At 39.9% G+C, this 18,417-nt stretch overlaps 1 protein-coding gene across 4 annotated transcripts; it reads left to right on the top strand.

Moving 5' to 3' along the window:
- The first annotated feature begins 8,585 nt into the window (after window positions 1-8,585).
- zbtb18 (zinc finger and BTB domain containing 18) lies at window positions 8,586-17,254 on the top strand. Of its 4 annotated transcripts, XM_089116934.1 has the most exons (3): window positions 10,220-10,712; window positions 10,800-10,901; window positions 12,654-17,254. In XM_089116934.1, the coding sequence occupies exons 2-3, from the start codon at window positions 10,886-10,888 to the stop codon at window positions 14,273-14,275; spliced, it is 1,638 nt and encodes a 545-aa protein (XP_088973060.1). In that variant the 5' UTR covers window positions 10,220-10,712; window positions 10,800-10,885; the 3' UTR covers window positions 14,276-17,254. The 4 variants fall into 4 exon arrangements, with proteins under 4 accessions (XP_039528064.1, XP_088973060.1, XP_039528063.1 ...); XM_039672130.2 differs by lacking the exons at window positions 10,220-10,712; window positions 10,800-10,901 and adding an exon at window positions 8,586-9,025; XM_039672129.2 differs by lacking the exon at window positions 10,800-10,901.
- Window positions 17,255-18,417: the final 1,163 nt, after the last annotated feature.

The following is an 18,417-nucleotide window of genomic DNA, read 5'->3' as shown; positions in this document are numbered from 1 at the left end:
TTCTATGAAGATTTCTACACTTCTAAAGCAAAGAAATTAAAAAAAAAAAAAAACAAATTTCACACTATAGGTAACACTTATACACATGCACAAAAAAAAAAATCCCTCAGTCATACCCAGGCATGCTTTTGGATTTACAGACGGAAAATAACAGATTGTGTGTGGGGGTTGAGTCTGAGACTGTGAATAGAATGGTCTTGCCCAGATGTAGGTGTCTGGACTGCTCATACTGGCACAAAGCTGGCCACTGCTCACTGATGGACATCTGGATAGCAAATTGGTTAATGGTGCCTCCAAGCCAAAAGGTAGTCAGCCATCTCCTCTCCCAGCGATGCAAGGACTGCCGCGCATCTGTGTTCCACCTACCCCAGGAAAACATCCCCCTACTGGCCTGAGGAAAGACTGGAAAAGAAGAGAGGAGTAGTGCTTAGTCCAAACCAGGTCTCTGTCTGGAGGGAAACATGTCATGATGTGGGTTTTGAGACCACTGTGTATGCTATAAAGTTAAAAGAATTGCAGCATTTGTTTTGTATATATACTGTATATACTGTATAGTCACTGCAAATATATATATATATATATTAGCCTAAAATATAATATAGTCTATATTTATATTATATGCAATATATATATATTGCAGTGACTTCTGTTACATTGTTACACCAGTAGGTAGTGATTTATTCAAAAGTCCTAATTTCTTATTAAGGACCAAAAAAAAAATAATAATAATTTTTGGTGGCTAAAAATGTAAGTAACTCAATATCAACTTCTAATTTATTTAAATGTTGAATAAAAGTAACATAAAACTCGCAATCATGCTATTGTTCTGAATATCAGAACAATAAATCATCATATTAACACTGTAAGGTTTCGGTTGTAATCATTATTTATTATCACATAAGTACATTAGTTAACATAAATTTGAATTGATAATTTCTACATGAAATTGTTCATTTATACAACTATTAATACATTTTTAGAATTTCAAGTTTAGAAGTTCAAAGATTTGTATTTATTACAGTAACAGGTAAAAACATATTGACCAAGTTACCTTATGCAAATGAATCCTTGTCACCATTATAATATAACAATAGTCAGCTATACTGAACATTAGAATTTTAACAGTTTTTCAGGGTTGCTGGAAGTGCTGGAGTACCGATGGCACATCGCACCCCACACTGCTCCAGATTCAATTATAGGCAGATGTGATTAGGCAAGCAGATGTGAATGTGTATTAGACCTTGAAATCATAACACAACACATTAATATCCTGGACCTACAGTGATATTTGCAGCACTGATTTCACAAATGATCCATTCAAAGAGCATTACAATCACAACTTGTATGTTCACGTAATTGCTTGACAGACAAAAGAAGAAGCATTGTGAAATTAAACTAAAGCTTCCTCTCTTTTTTGGCCTGATCTCCACCATCTGTGGATAAACAAGTTAAACACACAGCAGTTTCCCCTGACGCCTGAACCCTAGAGGATGTGCCCTACCCCCAAACAGATGCAGCACCTCCAGAGGCTTTGGGTGTGCTCAGGGAAGGAACATCTGTTATCTTGCCTAATAAGAGGTCTGCAAGTGAGACAGGTAGGTCATGAATTATTTACTTGAAATGTTATTGTTTTTAGCTTCTGTTAAAAATGTCACCATGTCCTCTGAACCACAGGAAGTGATTTTTAGGGTGTGTTCACTAGACTTAATCATACACTGTCAAGACATACATTCTCTTGATATATCTTTGCTGTAATGTGAATTACTTTGAATATAAGCCATTGGCAAATGCATAAACGCAATGTGAAGTTAGGCCAGGACATTTCAACGGGTTCATCTCACCATGTTCTCTTCTCTTTTTAATTCATAATATATATATTTTTGAAATAGCCAGTGAGCCTTAGTATGACACAACCATGAACGTGATTGTCGTGATTTTAACGGTAAAAGACTACCGTCACAATGCTACAGTGAAAAACTGTTAATTGGTTAACAGAAAGTTTCCTTACTATATACGGTAAATAACTGTGATAGATCTAATGGTAAATGTAATTTTATTGTAAAATACCGTTAAATTTACAGTTTTTAAAGTGAAAATGAACAACTGATTGTATAATTTACAGTGAAAAACCGCACAAATTCCCACAATTCCCTGCGTGAACAAAACAGTACAAAACAGACATTAATACTTCAATATGTGCCGATGATGTGATGTGTGATGTGAAGTGATGATGTCGCTTTGTTCAACTCGGAAGCTAGCGGTGCATGGGTTCCCTCGAAAAGCATAGACTTTTGGAAAATCGCAAAAAATAAGATCTGTATTTAACAAAGAGTTGTGACCCTTACATGTTTTGTTAACAAGATAATCTTTACCAGTTAATCCAAAATGTATACATTTTGAAGCCTATATAAAGTTTTTTAAAAACACAAGAAGACACAGTAAGTTTAAAAAACCATAAACAGGTTATAGCTGTGTGTTCTATGTCATAGATCAAAACGTGAAAATATTTAGAGGCTTTGTTCACCACAGACTTTATTTCAGGCGATTTAGTAAAAACCCATTAAAAAATCTCATAGACTTTAGAGCGAGGGAACCGGTAGTGCTAAAATGCTAACTCACTTCCGCGTTTTGGCCTACAGATTGACGTCATAACTTCGGCGCTCTACTGGTGTATAATTTAACATCATATTATATAATAAATATGGTTTATTTATGTAAATTTTAAGTTAAGTCTGTACCGTAAAGTCCTGCTACCGTATTTTACGGTAAATTTCTGGCAACCGGTATTTTACCGTAAATTGAACACATTTTTTTTTACAGTGCAGATATCAGTTTGGTTCAAAAATTAAGTCTACGGTTGAGAAAAGATTGAAAGACTGTACATAATCTGCTAAACTTTTAACTTTTTTTGCTAATTTTGCCATTTGCTAATTTTTTTTACTTCAAAGCTTATATGATATAAAGCTTTTGTTAAATAAATAATACAATCATTAATATAAAAAACCTTTTTATACAACATCATTCTTGGATGTACGAGTACAGTATATTGCTTGTCCTTAAAACATTTTTGTGTATTTATGAATTTCTTTCCTTCCTTGTGTCATGTTGCTTTACAAGTGTTGTTTTAAATGGAAATTGATATCTAAATGCATATAATAATACATTTTGCCCCACATACATATTTCCGCACAAATCCATTTAGTCATTTTTCCAGCTGTGTTATTTATCACCCAGCATTAACCTTCATTTATCAGCATGCCTTCACCAGTTAAAGTCAGATTCCTCCATATGGCTGGGTGCTTCATTAAATGCTAATTATTATGAGGTATAATAATTGTGAGGCTGCTGTGTGCACTGGGTGACGTGCTGCTGCAGTGTCCCAAGAGGAGGAAATAGACTGAGATCCAGATAAACAATCCTACTGTTCTCCCGAGACTGTGTGATCGCCCATCTGATGATATGGCCGCATCTCTCCAGCTCGTCCTCTCTCCTGGGAGCCTGTCTCTCTGTTGCCTGTCTGTGCTGAGGTGTGAAGTAAGGGTGACATTGCCCTGCTGATGTTTCATTGTGTCAGCACAGCAGATTTCATATTTATATTTGTATGTGTTTATTTATACTCCCAAACCTCGATTTGTAAGAAACATTTTCTTATAGTCTCTGTACTGCCTCAGATAATATATGCTGTTCTTGCCTGTATTATGCTTACTGTTATTTGGTGTGTTGATTCAGTGGGTTTCTTGTTGGCCACATTGGGTCTTTTCTGATTTTGTACATACTTGTTTCTATGAATCTGGTGCTGAGAGCTTGGTTTACTGTGATACAAGATTATTACGCAGTTATTTTAAAGTTGGCCTCTCTTGGTTGAGTTTGATGAAGGTAATCAAAGAAGTCCTCAGTTGATATATACTGTAGTTGGGCAGGCCTTCTACCAGTCTAGGTCGGACACCTACATGTAGGAAGTGTTGTTGTGAATAGTACTGAATAGGTGGATCAAATGATGTTGTTGCTGTCCAGCTCTTGATCATCGTAAGCCTCTCTCAAACATCTGCTATTTCCATGGGAAATTGGTAACTGCATGAGAAAAACTCATTCTGAATGCACAACAAAAAGTGATCTGTTGGCTTAACTTAGAACTAAGAACTTAGTTCAAGCATAATTTAAAAAATAAGGAAATATGTGGATTGTCAAGTTCACATAACTTATTTTTTTCAATTATGCATGGTTTATTTACAGTTCTGTAACAACTTTTTTACAGTGCTGTAACAACAAAATACTTTAAAGAAAAGTTCAAATGAACACTTGGCTTGGAAGCAAAACATTTCATTCTTATTTCATATTATATTGATGCAATCTGTTGTGAATGATCATAGTCATGGGCTTAATTTTTTGGGAATAATTTTTTTCACTTAAAGTAACTGCATGTTTTATTTTTATTTAGACTTTTTATATTATATCTTGAATAGAAAAAGTCTAAATAAAAATAAAACATGCAGTTATTTTAAGTGACACAAATTTAGGCATCACAACATTATAATGCACAAAATGGAAAATAGATTGTTATTCTTAAAAGATAATGTTATATTATGGAAAATGGAACATTTAATGTAAAAACAATAAAATATTGCAATGTTAAACTACAAATATTTTGTTAAATATTTAATTGTAAATTGTTAATAATTATTTTAGCATGGCATCAGTGTTAGTTTTGCCAATGAGTTGATGCTTTGCAATATTATATTTCAATAATCATCCCAATAAAGTACTTTAAAACAGAGAAAGCACTCCAGTCCAGATGTTAAGTACCAGAAGCCAGGGGCTTAGTCAGGGGGCAGGGACATATTTGATTTGTTGACAGGAATAAAAACGAGGCTGCGAGGGATAGAATACAGTCTGTTCAAACATACTGATATAGTTCAGCTGATGAAATGTCTTGACAAAAGAGTTTTTAAAAAGAGTTTTAAAATTGAAGAGTTGTGAAAATTATGTGATCTAGGACTTTTTAAAACTGTGTGACATTATGAAGTTGTCTATCATTCATTACTTCGTTGTCTTCTACATTTAATTTAATTCATACAGGGTTCACGGTTTGGATGACATTACTGTGTCCCATCATCGGATAATTTAACTGCTGTGAGAGGTGATTTAACTCGCTGTGTTGCATGTTTAATCCTATCAAAAAGGTCAGAGTACTGTATAGACCATTTTGCAAGATGTAAACAACACTGGTCCAGAAGCACTTCCTGTTTCAGTTTTTTAACACTACATAAAAGCTGGGATAAACCAACAGAACATATAAAACTGAATCAAGAAGTTCAACAAATATCTTTAAGATGTTTTCTTTACATGTGAAATAAAGAAAACAGTTGCAAACTGAAACAGGAAGTGTTTCTGGACCAGTGTTGTTTACATCTTGTAAAATGGTCTATAAACATCTGCTTATGTCTGTCTAATAGCTCATGTCAACATGAAATTCCTCACAATTTGAATGAGCATGTGACTTATTTGTATTCCAATTTTACTTATAATTAACACATATCATATACTCTTAATGTGTAAAGTACTGTATGTATAATCTTGTGCATGTACGAGTGTATAAGAAACGTTAGCTAGTTATGTTGGTGCAAGTTGAGTGAATCCATTAGCCATCCACAAACATGGATTCCACAGTGACCTCAAGAGGTGGGAATGCAGAAGTACCTGATTAGAATTAGGGCCGGTTCACATATCGCGTCTTTTGCGCGCTCAAGTTCGTTATTTCAAATGTAGGCGCGCGGTATGCGCGCTCATAATGGAAGCGACGCGGTCGCGGTGCGACGCGCTCGTTTTTTCCAGGCGCGTCCGCGCCGCATCGAGATAAAAACATCTCAACTTTTCAGAATGCCGCAAGCGCACCGTAGGTCACGTGACACGAACCAACCAATCAGCTTCCTCGCCATTTTTGTTATAATATAATCAAACTGGTCCTTGTCCACTCTGAAATAGGCTTTGAACCTCCCATTGTCCAGGCGGAGTTCCTGAATCAGCTGGTGAAATTCCCCATGGTTCTTGCGTTTTTGTAGTATGGGGTGCACCCAAACACTGCAGAGTTTTTTTTTTTTACTTTTCTGAGTAAATAAATCTTGTAACAGAGTTACAGCAAGGGTTTTTCGGTGGTGGAAATCCATTGCTGAAATTCCCTTAATGTAATGGAAAGCGCAGCTGATGGTTGCTTAGCAACGACAGACGCCTCCGGAGTGCAACCGCCCTAGCGCTTCTTTGGAAAAAGGAGAACGCGTGCGCCTAGCGTTTTCTACGCGTTTTTAGGCGCGATATGTGAACGGCCCCTAAACTGTCAAATGTCTATTCAGTGGTTCTACCAGCATTATAGCCTCTCTATATATACACAGGATTACAGAACATAGTGTTATTTTGTTTATGCAAACATTGAATTTTCAAGCATAAGAATACACAAAAACAGGAAAGACCTCTTGCAAATTCTGCTTTTGTGTTTTCATAGAACTGTTGTATGGCAAATAAACCTTTATCTGGACTGGAGGGAGCAGCTATAATATGCCAAATTTCAATAATCAACTACTGTAAAAGATCCATGTAACAATACTCATTGGTTAAACTATAACTCTCATAGTAATAGTAAAATAAAATGACTTTTACTAGTCCTCTATCGCTCTTGTGAACATTGCTCTTAGTTGCACAGAAGCGAGGCCTCACATCTTTGACTTCAGTCTGAACAGATGGAGAGAACTCCAGTAAATATCATTTCAAACATCAGCCGTGCTTTGCTGATGGCACAGCCGTATTCAAGGGACTGTCATCTCCAAAAAACATTTGGGATCAAAAAGGCTTGTTGATTATCATACTGGAGCAGAGAGAACTAACAGCAGTTATGCTAATAGTTGGAACTATACGTGAAGCACACTTTTTTGGGGGGTGTGGAGATTGTTTGGACAAAAGTTATCTTTTGTTCTAAACTGAAACATTAGTATATTGACTAAAATCTAAAACTAAATTACACTTGTGTTTTTAGTGACCGAACCTTAAATGAATGAAAAGCTCAGTGAAATGAAAACTTGGAAGCGAAACATTTCATTTAATTTCATATTATTGATGTGATCTGCTGTGAACGATAATAATCCTGGATAACTCTTGTACAGAACAAGGAATAGCTTGTTGGGTGACGGCATGGAAAACACCAACACATCACATGCCTGGACTCATTTGCCACATCAGCTTAATGAGGCCATTATTTGCATTAAATTATAATGTTATTATGTCAAGATTCCAGTACCAGTAGGACAGTGGTTTGTTTTGAAATGCATTAGTAACGCCAATTAGTTTACTGGGACGCATGAGTGTGGGAGCGTGGATGATTATGGGCGGGTGCGTTCAGCAGCCAAATATGACAAACACGTGACTGTGTTCACAAGGTCCTGAGTGAACTTAGCGCATCTCTGGACCATTGCACATGCGGTACTTAGCACTGCAACCGTTTACCTGTTGACGATCTCACTCATAAACTGTGGCTTACATGTATGGAGTGGAAGCACAGGTATCTCTAGCCTTTCAAGGGATGGTTCATCCAAAAAGGGAAAATTGTGTCATCATTTAGGCTACTCATCATCATGTTGTTCCAAACCTGTATGAGTTTCTTTCTTCTGTTGCACACAAAAGAAGATATTTTAAAAAATGTTGATATTCAGACAATTAACTTCCATACTATGGAAGTCAACGGGTTCCATCAATTGTCTGGTTACCGACATTATTTAAAATATCTTCTTTTGTGTTCAACAGAAGAAAGAAACTCATACAGGTTTGGAACATCTTGAGGTGAGTAGCCTAATTAATGACATAATTCTAATTTTTTTTTTGGTGAACTATCCCTTTCAGTTAATTGCTGAACATAATGATCTTTTCTTCACATTTTATACAATTTCATACTGCTAACTTTGTTTTTATTTAGTATAATTACTTATCAACTAATCCATTTAAACAGTTCCCATTCATTCAACCAAGGAAAGAAATTGCAGTTTGTGGACAAAATGTTATCGTCATAACGACAGCACAATTTCTGTACACTGCATATTGCATGAATTTAACATGTAATTGAATAAATCAATAAGATTTTAGAATGGTCCCATTGCTCTCGTAACTTCAATAGCTAATTCCGGATGAAATATAAATACATTTATTATAAAACCTAATCTCGGAATTGAAGCTGCCACCAAAGGAAACCCTTTGGTAGTATTTCAGATGATGATGACGATGACAACACCAATAATAATAATAATGACCATTGACCAATAATAACAGAAAGAAATGTTGTACACTAAATATTTGGAAATTAGAAGCCTTTCTCAAATGTAATGGTTACATTTTGCACCATGTTACTTTTCATTTTATTGTATAATATAATAATTTTAGCGTTTCATCAGACTCTCAGCTCACTATTTTTAAGTGGCCATATTAATGTCCACTAACCCTGTGACTCTCTCTCTCTCTCTCTCTCTCTCTCTCTCTCTCGCAGTCTCTCCGCAGCGTTGGAGGAAGTTGCAGTGCACCTGTTCTTCACCGCTGCTCGACCAGTGACTACAGTTCCCACGTAACATTGCGCAATGTCCCTCGATCCGCGCGCTGCGCCAGTCTGCTCGAGGAACCAGTCCGTCCGTTCGCTCGCTCGCTCGGCCTTTTTTTTCTGCTTTCTCACTGTTGCCTGGTGTCAACCTACGCCGAGAAAGAAACATCCCTCCCTCTTCCCCCCTCAGCGGCAGCTTCCAATTTGCCTTCGCTTTTCTTTTCGCCTCTTCCATTGGCTTGCGCGCTGCCAGTCAAGCGCTTCCTCTTTACAGGAGAGTTGAGTAGCAACAGCTCGGAAACATCTGGCTGCCGCAGCTCTCGTCGCTCCGCTCGCCTGCTCTGTCTTTCCTGCCACTGCAGGTTGTTATGGAAAGCTGTTGAAAGTCAATCGAGTTGTTTTTCTCGCTGAGAGGATTAGACGGAGGAAGCAGGAAGACGTTGGACCTGGTTGTCTGTAAGTGCCTGTGATACTAGGTGCTCTTTAAGGAGATGAAAGGGGGGTTGGAGGCACGGGCTGGATTGTTATGGGGAAAAGTAACGATCTTTTTCACGCGACTGTTGGTCTTTACGCGCAGAACGAGTTGCTCGAGCGCGTGGCATCGGGGCCTGTCGCTAAACTGTAACACTGCAGGTTGAATGCTTACTTTTTATTTGTTAGCCACACTAGCTAGCTTTTCCTGAACGTACGGGGTCAGGATCCAGAGAAAGACCGTCGGCAGTGCTGTGTGTGTGTTTGTGTAGGAGTAGCCTGCTATAATACCATTTCCTACCTAGGTGGACTCGTAGTTTATTTTATTTCACTGTATATTTATTTTGTAGCGTAGCTTTTAAGTTCAACAAGGGCTAACTTGGCACAATTCCGTCGTTCTGAAGAACTTGCCAGGTTTGAAAACAAGTTTACTTTGAAATGTCACAGTATAAAACATTGTGTTGGCTTAGTTTTTTTTTTCTTTTATCTTCATGCTGACCAGTTGCTTTGTAAACCAAAATAACATTATTCATAAGCAAGGCTATTCGTACGCATTAAAAGCCCCTATTAGTTGTTTAAACGCCCCTGAGATCAAGTGTAATGTGACAGATGCAGCTCAAACTCTTCATTCTTGCGCTTTTTTGTGCATTTAAAAATATTGTTTTATGTCAATGAGTTTTAAAAATAAAAACTAACTATTCTGTTCATATTCATGACATCCTTCAGAAGAGACCTTCAGATTACAGTTAGGTATCTTTGTTTTGATGATTTTAGTGGTAAACAGGAAACTGTTGTTTGGCTTGTACCAAAGAAGTTTCTGAAAATGAACACAATTATAAGGGAGATACTTCAGAAGAAAGGAGGTATGTACAACCTAATGCAGAATACAGTGTCTTTTGTTTGAACCGTACTTATAAAGCCTGTACGATTGTTCCCATTGTTTCTTATTTCTTCCCCCCCTCCTTCTCTGTCAGTTGTCCAAAGGGTTAGTAAAATGAATGACGGTAATGGCGCAGCCAGTGAACCATAAAGAAGTCGAAAACAATATCAGCTGCGTGGATCTGTCAGTTGCAAATGTGCTGTGCTGGCCTTTGTTTATGGTTACTGGGAGGAGAGGGGGAAAAAAAACTTGAGGGTATTTAAATTCTCAGTGCAGGAAACTAGGTTAGAAAAAAGTGTCGGCTTTCAGACGGACCCAGTTCCAAGTTCTTCTTTGCTGAGAGATTACAACTAAAGGGGGGAATTGGCTAGTTTTCTACAGAATCACCTCACAACACTTCCCTTCCTCCCGTTTTTAAAGGGGGGAAAGAGAAACAAAGTTGTATAAAGGAGAGGCTGGTGGCAAGAGTGTAGAGGAGTAGCATATGGCACTAAAAGGAGCACAGCTGGAGGTAGCATTTCCATCTGAACATGATGTCAGAGCAGCTGACAGGCTGCCATCCCCCAGTCTTTTCTTCTAACGCACAGACTGGGAGTTAGTGTGTGTGCGGATCTGTGTGCAGGAGGAGGCATCGCATTCCCCTCCAACATCTCCTCCACTTTGCATCTGTCCCTCACAGTTTGATTTTCTCTCTCTTTCTCTCGCGTCTCTACCCTTTCATTGATTCAGCGGAGGGAGTTACAGCCGGCGCTACCACAACAGTGGACTTAATCAAGTTGATGCGTACTGCAGGTACTGTACCGGGGGGTCCGGGCAACAGGGATGTGCTTTGAATAGGGAGCTCCCGTTAAGTCTTTTTTTTTGCTCGTCTGCCATCAGCTATCAGTGTGTGGGAAATGGGAAGTGAAGGATTTTGAGCTGGTGTAGCGTAACCAGGCTGGGGACAAGTGACACTTTTTGTTGCCATGAAGCGGTTTCCAGGCAAGCGTTTCATTATTCTGTTTGTTTACAAGTCTTCTGTTCAGCCACTTTGTTCTCAATGGCAAATTGTTGCTCTGTTGTGACGGCATACAGTGGTGTGGTTGGTAGGTTAGTTTATTATAGTATTATTGAATTAAAACAAGAAACTCTTATGTGTTTATATGCCGTTAAGCTGTCAAAATCTGTGTTTCTTTTAAATAACGAGATTTTCAGTCCAGTTGAACAAAATTCCTAATCTGCTAAAGCGGCCGAAAAGACACAAATGCTTTTAGGGAGCTAAATCTGCAACTTTAAATAATCAAAATGTCCCGTCTTTAGGCTTTTGCTCATCTCTTTCTATCTTTTTTTTTTTTTTCTGTTTGTAAGGACTAATTTAGAACTTGCAGATTTGAGCTGCCTGAATTGGCTAGACAGCTGTAATCGCACTCCTCCTAGTCTTAATCTCTTTATCTGGGCAGCAGCTGCCATATGGTCTCAGTCAGCTGGATCAGATGTTCATAAGCCTCCTTCTCCGTCCCTCTCTGTCCTCCCAGTCTCCTAATTTGATCGCTGCTACCTTGTGAGCTGTCCTGCAATCTTTATTTTTAGCCATCTTAAGGATTAGGATTGATGTGGACTACGGGGCACTTAAAGTGATTGTATTGTAAATCTGCTGTGGACCGCCTCTTTGGGGAGGATGTTCCATTTCTCCAAAGATTTGGGGAGGGGGAAAAGGGGAGGAGAGGGTTGGCGAGAGGTTTGTTATCCCCCTGTCCCCCTATAAGCCCCTCATTAATGAAGGTCTGAACGCTGTTTGGGGTGGGGGGCTTTGGCTTGCTATCCCAATCAGATTTAAATGAAGATTCAAATGAGTTCATTTAAGTCCGCTGGTTGAACATGACGCTGGTGCATTTTTTTAGACGGGAACGATCTCCGCGGGTAACAGGTGTGATTTCATATTTTTATGGAGTTTTTCTAATTAGCCCTTTTTAATTAGTAAATAGTTTGTGTAATATTTTTTAATACCGTTTATATTTCGTATTTTATTTGCACAATATCCGTTTTTGATTACGCACGTCATACTGATGTTCTGCTACCTCAGTTGTTGCAACCTTTGAGATCATGGTACTTAGTATACTTGCAGAATGCCTATGATGGTGAGCTGTTTGTGTACCTGTAAGCCTGTTACCTATACTTGGCATCCTGGCCAAAGTGGGTTATTATAAATAACTGCTCCAGGAGCGCAGAGAGTAAAAACAGGAAAGATTCTCTCGCGCAGGCATCTGTAGAATCAGGACTTCAGCTTCTTGCATCACGGCTTCTGATTAACCTCAAATGATTTTGATGGGATGCTCACGGATATATTCCTTTTAATGTAACTTGCAGTAAATATTTTTTATTATTTACATTTAAGTGTTAATTTCCCAGGTTGTGCTTTTAAACATTTAATTAAAGGGGTTAGTTTGAACACATGAACACGTCGCTGCTTACTTTAAAGTGCAAAAGTGAGAAAAATACAGTTAGGTTAATGTGATGTTATACTTTTTGCATGTGCTTTTTTGTAATCCTTTTATGCCAAGACTGTGGTGAACATTTTTCCAGTGTTCCCACAGGGGAGGAGGGAGGGAGAGAGAATTAGAGTGTGAGAGTATGTCTGTGTGCATGGAGCGAGAGAGAGGGACGGAGCGGGTGGGAAAGAGAAGTTCCACACAGAGCACAGACAAAACAATTGTTGTTCTAGAGAGCCTCACTAACATCTGTGGTCTTTTGCAGGTTATGAAGACAGCATGGAGTTTCCAGACCACAGCAGACATTTGCTACAGTGTCTGAGCGAGCAGAGACATCAGGGATTCCTTTGTGACTCCACTGTGCTGGTCGGTGATGCCCAGTTCCGAGCCCATCGTGCAGTGCTGGCTTCATGCAGCATGTACTTCCACCTCTTTTACAAGGACCAGCTAGACAAAAGGGACATTGTTCATCTGAACAGCGACATTGTCACGGCTCCGGCCTTCGCTCTCCTGCTTGAGTTCATGTACGAGGGAAAGCTCCAGTTTAAATCGCTTCCAGTGGAGGATGTGCTGGCTGCTGCCAGTTACCTCCACATGTACGACATTGTCAAGGTGTGCAAGAAGAAGCTCAAGCAGAAGGCCACGACTGAGGCCGACAGCACCAAGCGGGAGGAGGATGCGTCCAGCTGCTCGGATAAGGTGGAGAGCTTCTCGGAAGGTGGAAGCACGGGCCGGCCGGCCACCGCTGACCTGCTGCAGAGTGACGACGAGGACATGGAGAACAAACGGGACAGCCCTCAGGAGCCGGGGAGCATGTGGATGAGACTGCCTTCTGACCGGACCACGTCTCCCACCACCAGCCCCAGGGAAGCAGAAACGCACGGCCCCGACACTGGCAAATCCCCTGCCGGCAGCCCCAGCAGCTCCACCGGCTCCCGGTCCCGTCGCTCTGCAGCGTCTCGGAGGGTCTCCGCAGACACAGATTGCGTGCTCGATCTCTCGGTGAAGTCCAGCCTGGGCGGAGGACCTGGGGAGACCCTGGCAGGCAACCATTACTTCTGCAGCTCTGTCACCCCAGACAGCCTTCAGAGTGCCCTGGTTCAAGTCAAGGTGGAGAAGGACACGGGCTCAGACGACGATGAGCTGGTGAGCGGCGACTACGAGATGGAGCACAGCGGTGTGAAGGAGCCGCCCAGCACCAACGGGACTCACATCAGCCTCGTTGCGCAACGGAGGCTGGGCCTGGAGGCACACCTTTCGGCCTTGCGTGAGGCCTCACTGGCCAGCGAGCTGGAGCGGGACGACAAAGGAGATGACACGGACGTCCTAGGAGGGGACAGTGAGCGAGCTCAGGAGGTGGCAGGGGTCGAAAGCGCCCTGTTGCCTTACGTCTCCAGCATGCTGGGGGCCCCACATACTCAGATCTTCATGTGCCCCTTATGCAACAAGGTCTTCCCCAGCCCCCACATCCTGCAGATCCATCTCAGCACGCATTTTCGAGAGCAGGAAGGCGTACGGGCCAAGCCGGCCAGTGACGTTAATGTCCCCACCTGCTCCATCTGCGGCAAAACCTTCTCCTGCATGTACACGTTAAAGCGCCACGAGCGGACACACTCGGGCGAGAAGCCCTACACATGCACTACTTGCGGCAAGAGCTTCCAATACTCGCACAACCTGAGTCGACATGCCGTCGTGCACACGCGCGAGAAGCCACACGCTTGTAAGTGGTGCGAGCGGCGCTTCACGCAGTCAGGGGACCTGTACCGACACATCCGCAAGTTCCACTGCGAACTGGTCAACTCGCTCTCGGTCAAGAGCGAGGCGCTCAATCTACCCACGGTCAGAGACTGGGCACTGGAAGATAGTTCTCAAGAACTGTGGAAATGAATGCTAAAATGATAGCAGACTGTTTGAACTGCTTGTTAAATTGATGAGAGAGATCTGAGTGACATTTTTTGGGGCAGAGTGGTGAAGGTAAGAGTGGGGCAGAGTGACGGCCGAAGGGTCCGAATCAGTCATTTTTCTTGTATGTACATTGCAAATCTTGTTGAATTGCACTTTACTAGCACATGAAAATGTTACTACTGATTTTTTTTTTCTTTTATTATATTTTCTGGTTTGTTTAGGGTCTTTTTTTCCTGTTCTCCTTGGGTTTTTATAAAACATGGGTGCTGGTCTCAGTAACCAACTTTGACAGAAAATATATTCATTGGGATTTTCAACTGTATATAATTTACAGTATTTGTATACGCTCCTAAATTTCAAGGAACATCTGCCATGAAAAGCATATGAAGATTTCAGGTAATAGACGGAGGATTTTAAAACTAAGGACACTAAACGGGTACAATGGTCATATTTACCTTTTCACACACTTGCCTCTATATATATATGTATATATATATATATATATAGAGTGCACTACTAAAATTTGCAGATAGCATACCTGATGTTTGACTGTGGTTACTACGGTGCATGTGTATTCATGCACGCACATTTACACACGTAGTGTGTGAGCAGGTCAGTCCTTTAAATCCCACAAGGAAGCTCTAAGCTCGCGTTACTTAAGCTCTTGTACATTTTTGACTCGTTATAGGAAACTTGACTGATGGAAGACAAACAAGGCACTCATGCAATGTACAGTTTCCTTTTTCATATCAGTTGCTGCATTTCCTCTATCCTTTCTTAATATGATTTGAAGTCATTTTCACATTTTAGTTGCAGTCTCTCTACATCACTCGTTTGCTACTGAAGTTGGTTTTTACATCGGCTGCATTTCTAGAGATTTCTGTAGTGTTTTATTAAGATTTTTCGTTTTTAAAACGGAATCTGTTGTTGCATGATGTCTGACCTGTATATTGAAAAAGATGTGACTTGCTGTATTGCTGTACACTGTAATTGACTGATTGATTACAGTCAGGGCACCTGTCTGTTGAGAAAAAAAAAGTACCTTTAATATTACCGCTGTAGAAATTGCATGAATTTTATTTAACTTTTTTTTGTTTGTTTTGTTGTTGTTTTGCATCAGAGAGTGTATTTTTTAATTAACTCATTGATTCCTTGGTAGATTGAGTTTTTTTTTCCCCTCTCATTAGAGAATGAATCGGGGGTTTTTGGTGAGATGTTTATTCTGGGCTGTGAAGATTGTGGAAATGCACTGACGTTAGGCTGCAGTATCTACACATGGGAAGCGATTCGGTCTGGGCTCGCTGTAGAATTCGGAGGTTAACGAGGGGCCAGGTGTCAGCAGAAGCTGAATCGCTACGTTTATTGTTCAGAAGGCTAGCGTTGCTCCTGCTAGCGTCTCCTCATGCGCTGCTCTTCCCAGTGCTGGGTCCTCAACTGCTGTTTGTCTCAGTGTCCTGTTTACTGGCTGTTGTCATTTGAATCATGTCAGATCTGTTTGTAATTTATTTATTTATCTTTTCAATTGGCACTTGCTTCAGATTCGATTGCCATGAAGACACATTTGCGTGGCTGATGGTACAGCTCTTCTTTATGGGTGTCCTCAGCAGCGCACATCTATTTGGAGAAAGCTGAAGGATCTTTAATCAGCGTAAAGCTCGGCACACTCTGATCTGAGTGGTTTGTGTGCGTGTGTTTGTGTTCAATTCGTAAGTCTTTTTTTTTTTCGCCACTTGAAGATGTTTGGCAAGGTTGGCTGCACCTTTTGAAGCTTAATGAAATTAGAATGTGCAAAAGAGGTCTTTATGAAATGTATACACCTAATTATTAACCTAATTGAATTGACTTTGTTACACTGAAGAAAAGATCTATAAATTTGTAATTTTCAAAAAAATTGTTAACTTTTACAGCATTTGTGATTTTTTTTTTTTTTTGGAAAAATGTTTATTCTAAAAAGGTTTATTTTAATTTGCAAAATTATATTAAGGTTTCTTTTTGTTTTTTGATTGTGAAAATTCTGTAATTTTTTGTTTGTTTGTTTGTTGGTTGGTTTGTTTAACAAAAAAAAACTTTCATTGTCAAATCCAGAGAAATACAAAGCAAAGAAAAATGAGAAACATATTGCTTAGCGCTGTAGACATAGATCAGTCACTCACACAGGGCTGAAATGCTTGAACTACTTTAGTTAGAGAGGGCCAGGGCACATGTTTCGAGCGGGTCACTCGGGCCTTTGCAGGCCTTAGGAACGAACGGTCCTTCCATATATTTGGCTGGTGTAACGGCTAGTGAAAAGGTTGAGCTTTGCCAACAGCGCACGCTCCTCATAGCGTTTTGCACGGTGGTACTTTTACCTTTTGCACTCTAAAATGTGACCGAAAAAAAAAATATCAACTGTGGGGTTGATTTTTCTATGCTTTCTTTTTCTTTACGTTTTTTGTTTGCTTCTATTGTACTTGACCGCCTTAAACTACTGTTATCAGCTTATACTCAGAGGTTGAAAACTGGAAACTGTTGCTGGAATACTGGATGTCTTTCTTTGACTTTTGTTCAATGGAAATGAAGCTGTGAAATGGCCTATGAAGCATATCCATAAATTGGACACCCCTTTAGTTTACTTGAAACCCGGAAACCCAGTGTGAAGAACAACTATGTCAAATTTCAAACTTGGTGGCTAATGAGAATGGGAAAGAAAAATAAATATCTGTTGAAAAGACAATCGCTGTCTGGTTAACAAAAAAAAAAGAAGAAGATTCGACTTCACATGTAATTGCTTCCCTTCTGAGATTTTTTGCTATGTTGACATTGTTCTTTTTATGGATTTAGACATTTAGCTTTGACAATCATAGTATGTTTCATTTTCTCAAGGGAAGTAAATTATGAGGCTGTTTAGTTTTGTACTTTTGGTGTGCTGTTGGTGAAATTTTTAAATTGTGTGCAAACTGCAATAAATTATAAGAACCTTAACCTCTCCGTGCCATTTTTCTGTCAGAAACTTCTGGCGGGATTACCAGTGCAAAAACGATGTGCAGATTGGTGTGATGGTGTTTGTGTTTTTGCATTCAGTTCAATAATCTTATTTACTGTAGATGCTAGTGTGGGCGGAAACATGTTTTCCAGTGCGTGAGGTCTGTGGATTGAGTATACTGTCCGAGTGTGTGTGAGTGTATGTGGTCTTACATGGCTCCTGTGTATTTAATGTCTGGTTGGTGCTCCAGTAAAGGCGTGGGTTGGACCTGGGAAAATGTGCAGCAGCTTGTACGAAGACCATCCCCTCCCCCTGCCACACACACACACACACACACACACACACACACACACACACACACACTCAGTCAGTCAGTCACAGGCTGCTTCCAAAGCTCCTCAAGTACAGTTTTCCAGAAAACAAATCAGCTTTATCTAATGTCTCGCTGTTCGGCAAACCTGGCCTACAGATGCACTTAAGGCTGACCACTTTTAAGTCAGCGAGCGTTACTCAACAGGCCACTGCCACAGATGGTCCCGTGCTGTAAGCCTCTGCCCACCCCCTTCCTCTTACATACTTCCACCTTATTGGTACGTGATTTAGTTTTTGATCACGTTTTGGATTTAAGATCCATTTGCACCTTTATTAAAGTTATAGTTTTTGGAAGTGATAAAGAACAAGTTATCTTATAATTTACAGTGAAAAACTGTAAATTGACATTCCCAGGGTTCACTGTGACACTTCACATTTGATGGTTGTTCACTAAAATAACTATGCTCCTTGGGTTTTTTATTTCACATCTAATGTTGTTAAAATGAATTTTTATTAAAATCACATTTTAGGGTCATGCATTACCATGACGGTGTTTTATGTGATATTGTGCAAATTCAAAATATTAAAAGCTACTAGAGAGTTTGATTCATCATGTGGATTTTTCACTATACTGGTGGTTGTCAGTGTATTATAAAAGTACAAAACCGAATAGTTTTATGTAAATTTTATGTACATTTTTTAAATCTTTCCAGTGTATAAAGGTTATTTCTAGACAATATTGCTCACACGTTCACTAGTTTTTTCTGAGAGATGAAATTTGATTTGTGGCTACATTCACACACAACATCTGGTTGGAACGGACAGTTGATGCTTCGCCGAGGCATAATGG

Source organism: Pimephales promelas, chromosome 11, assembly GCF_988280905.1.
Source record: "Pimephales promelas chromosome 11, fPimPro1.hap1.1, whole genome shotgun sequence".
NCBI lineage: Eukaryota > Metazoa > Chordata > Actinopteri > Cypriniformes > Leuciscidae > Pimephales > Pimephales promelas.
This window is presented reverse-complemented; position numbering and strand designations above follow the sequence as displayed.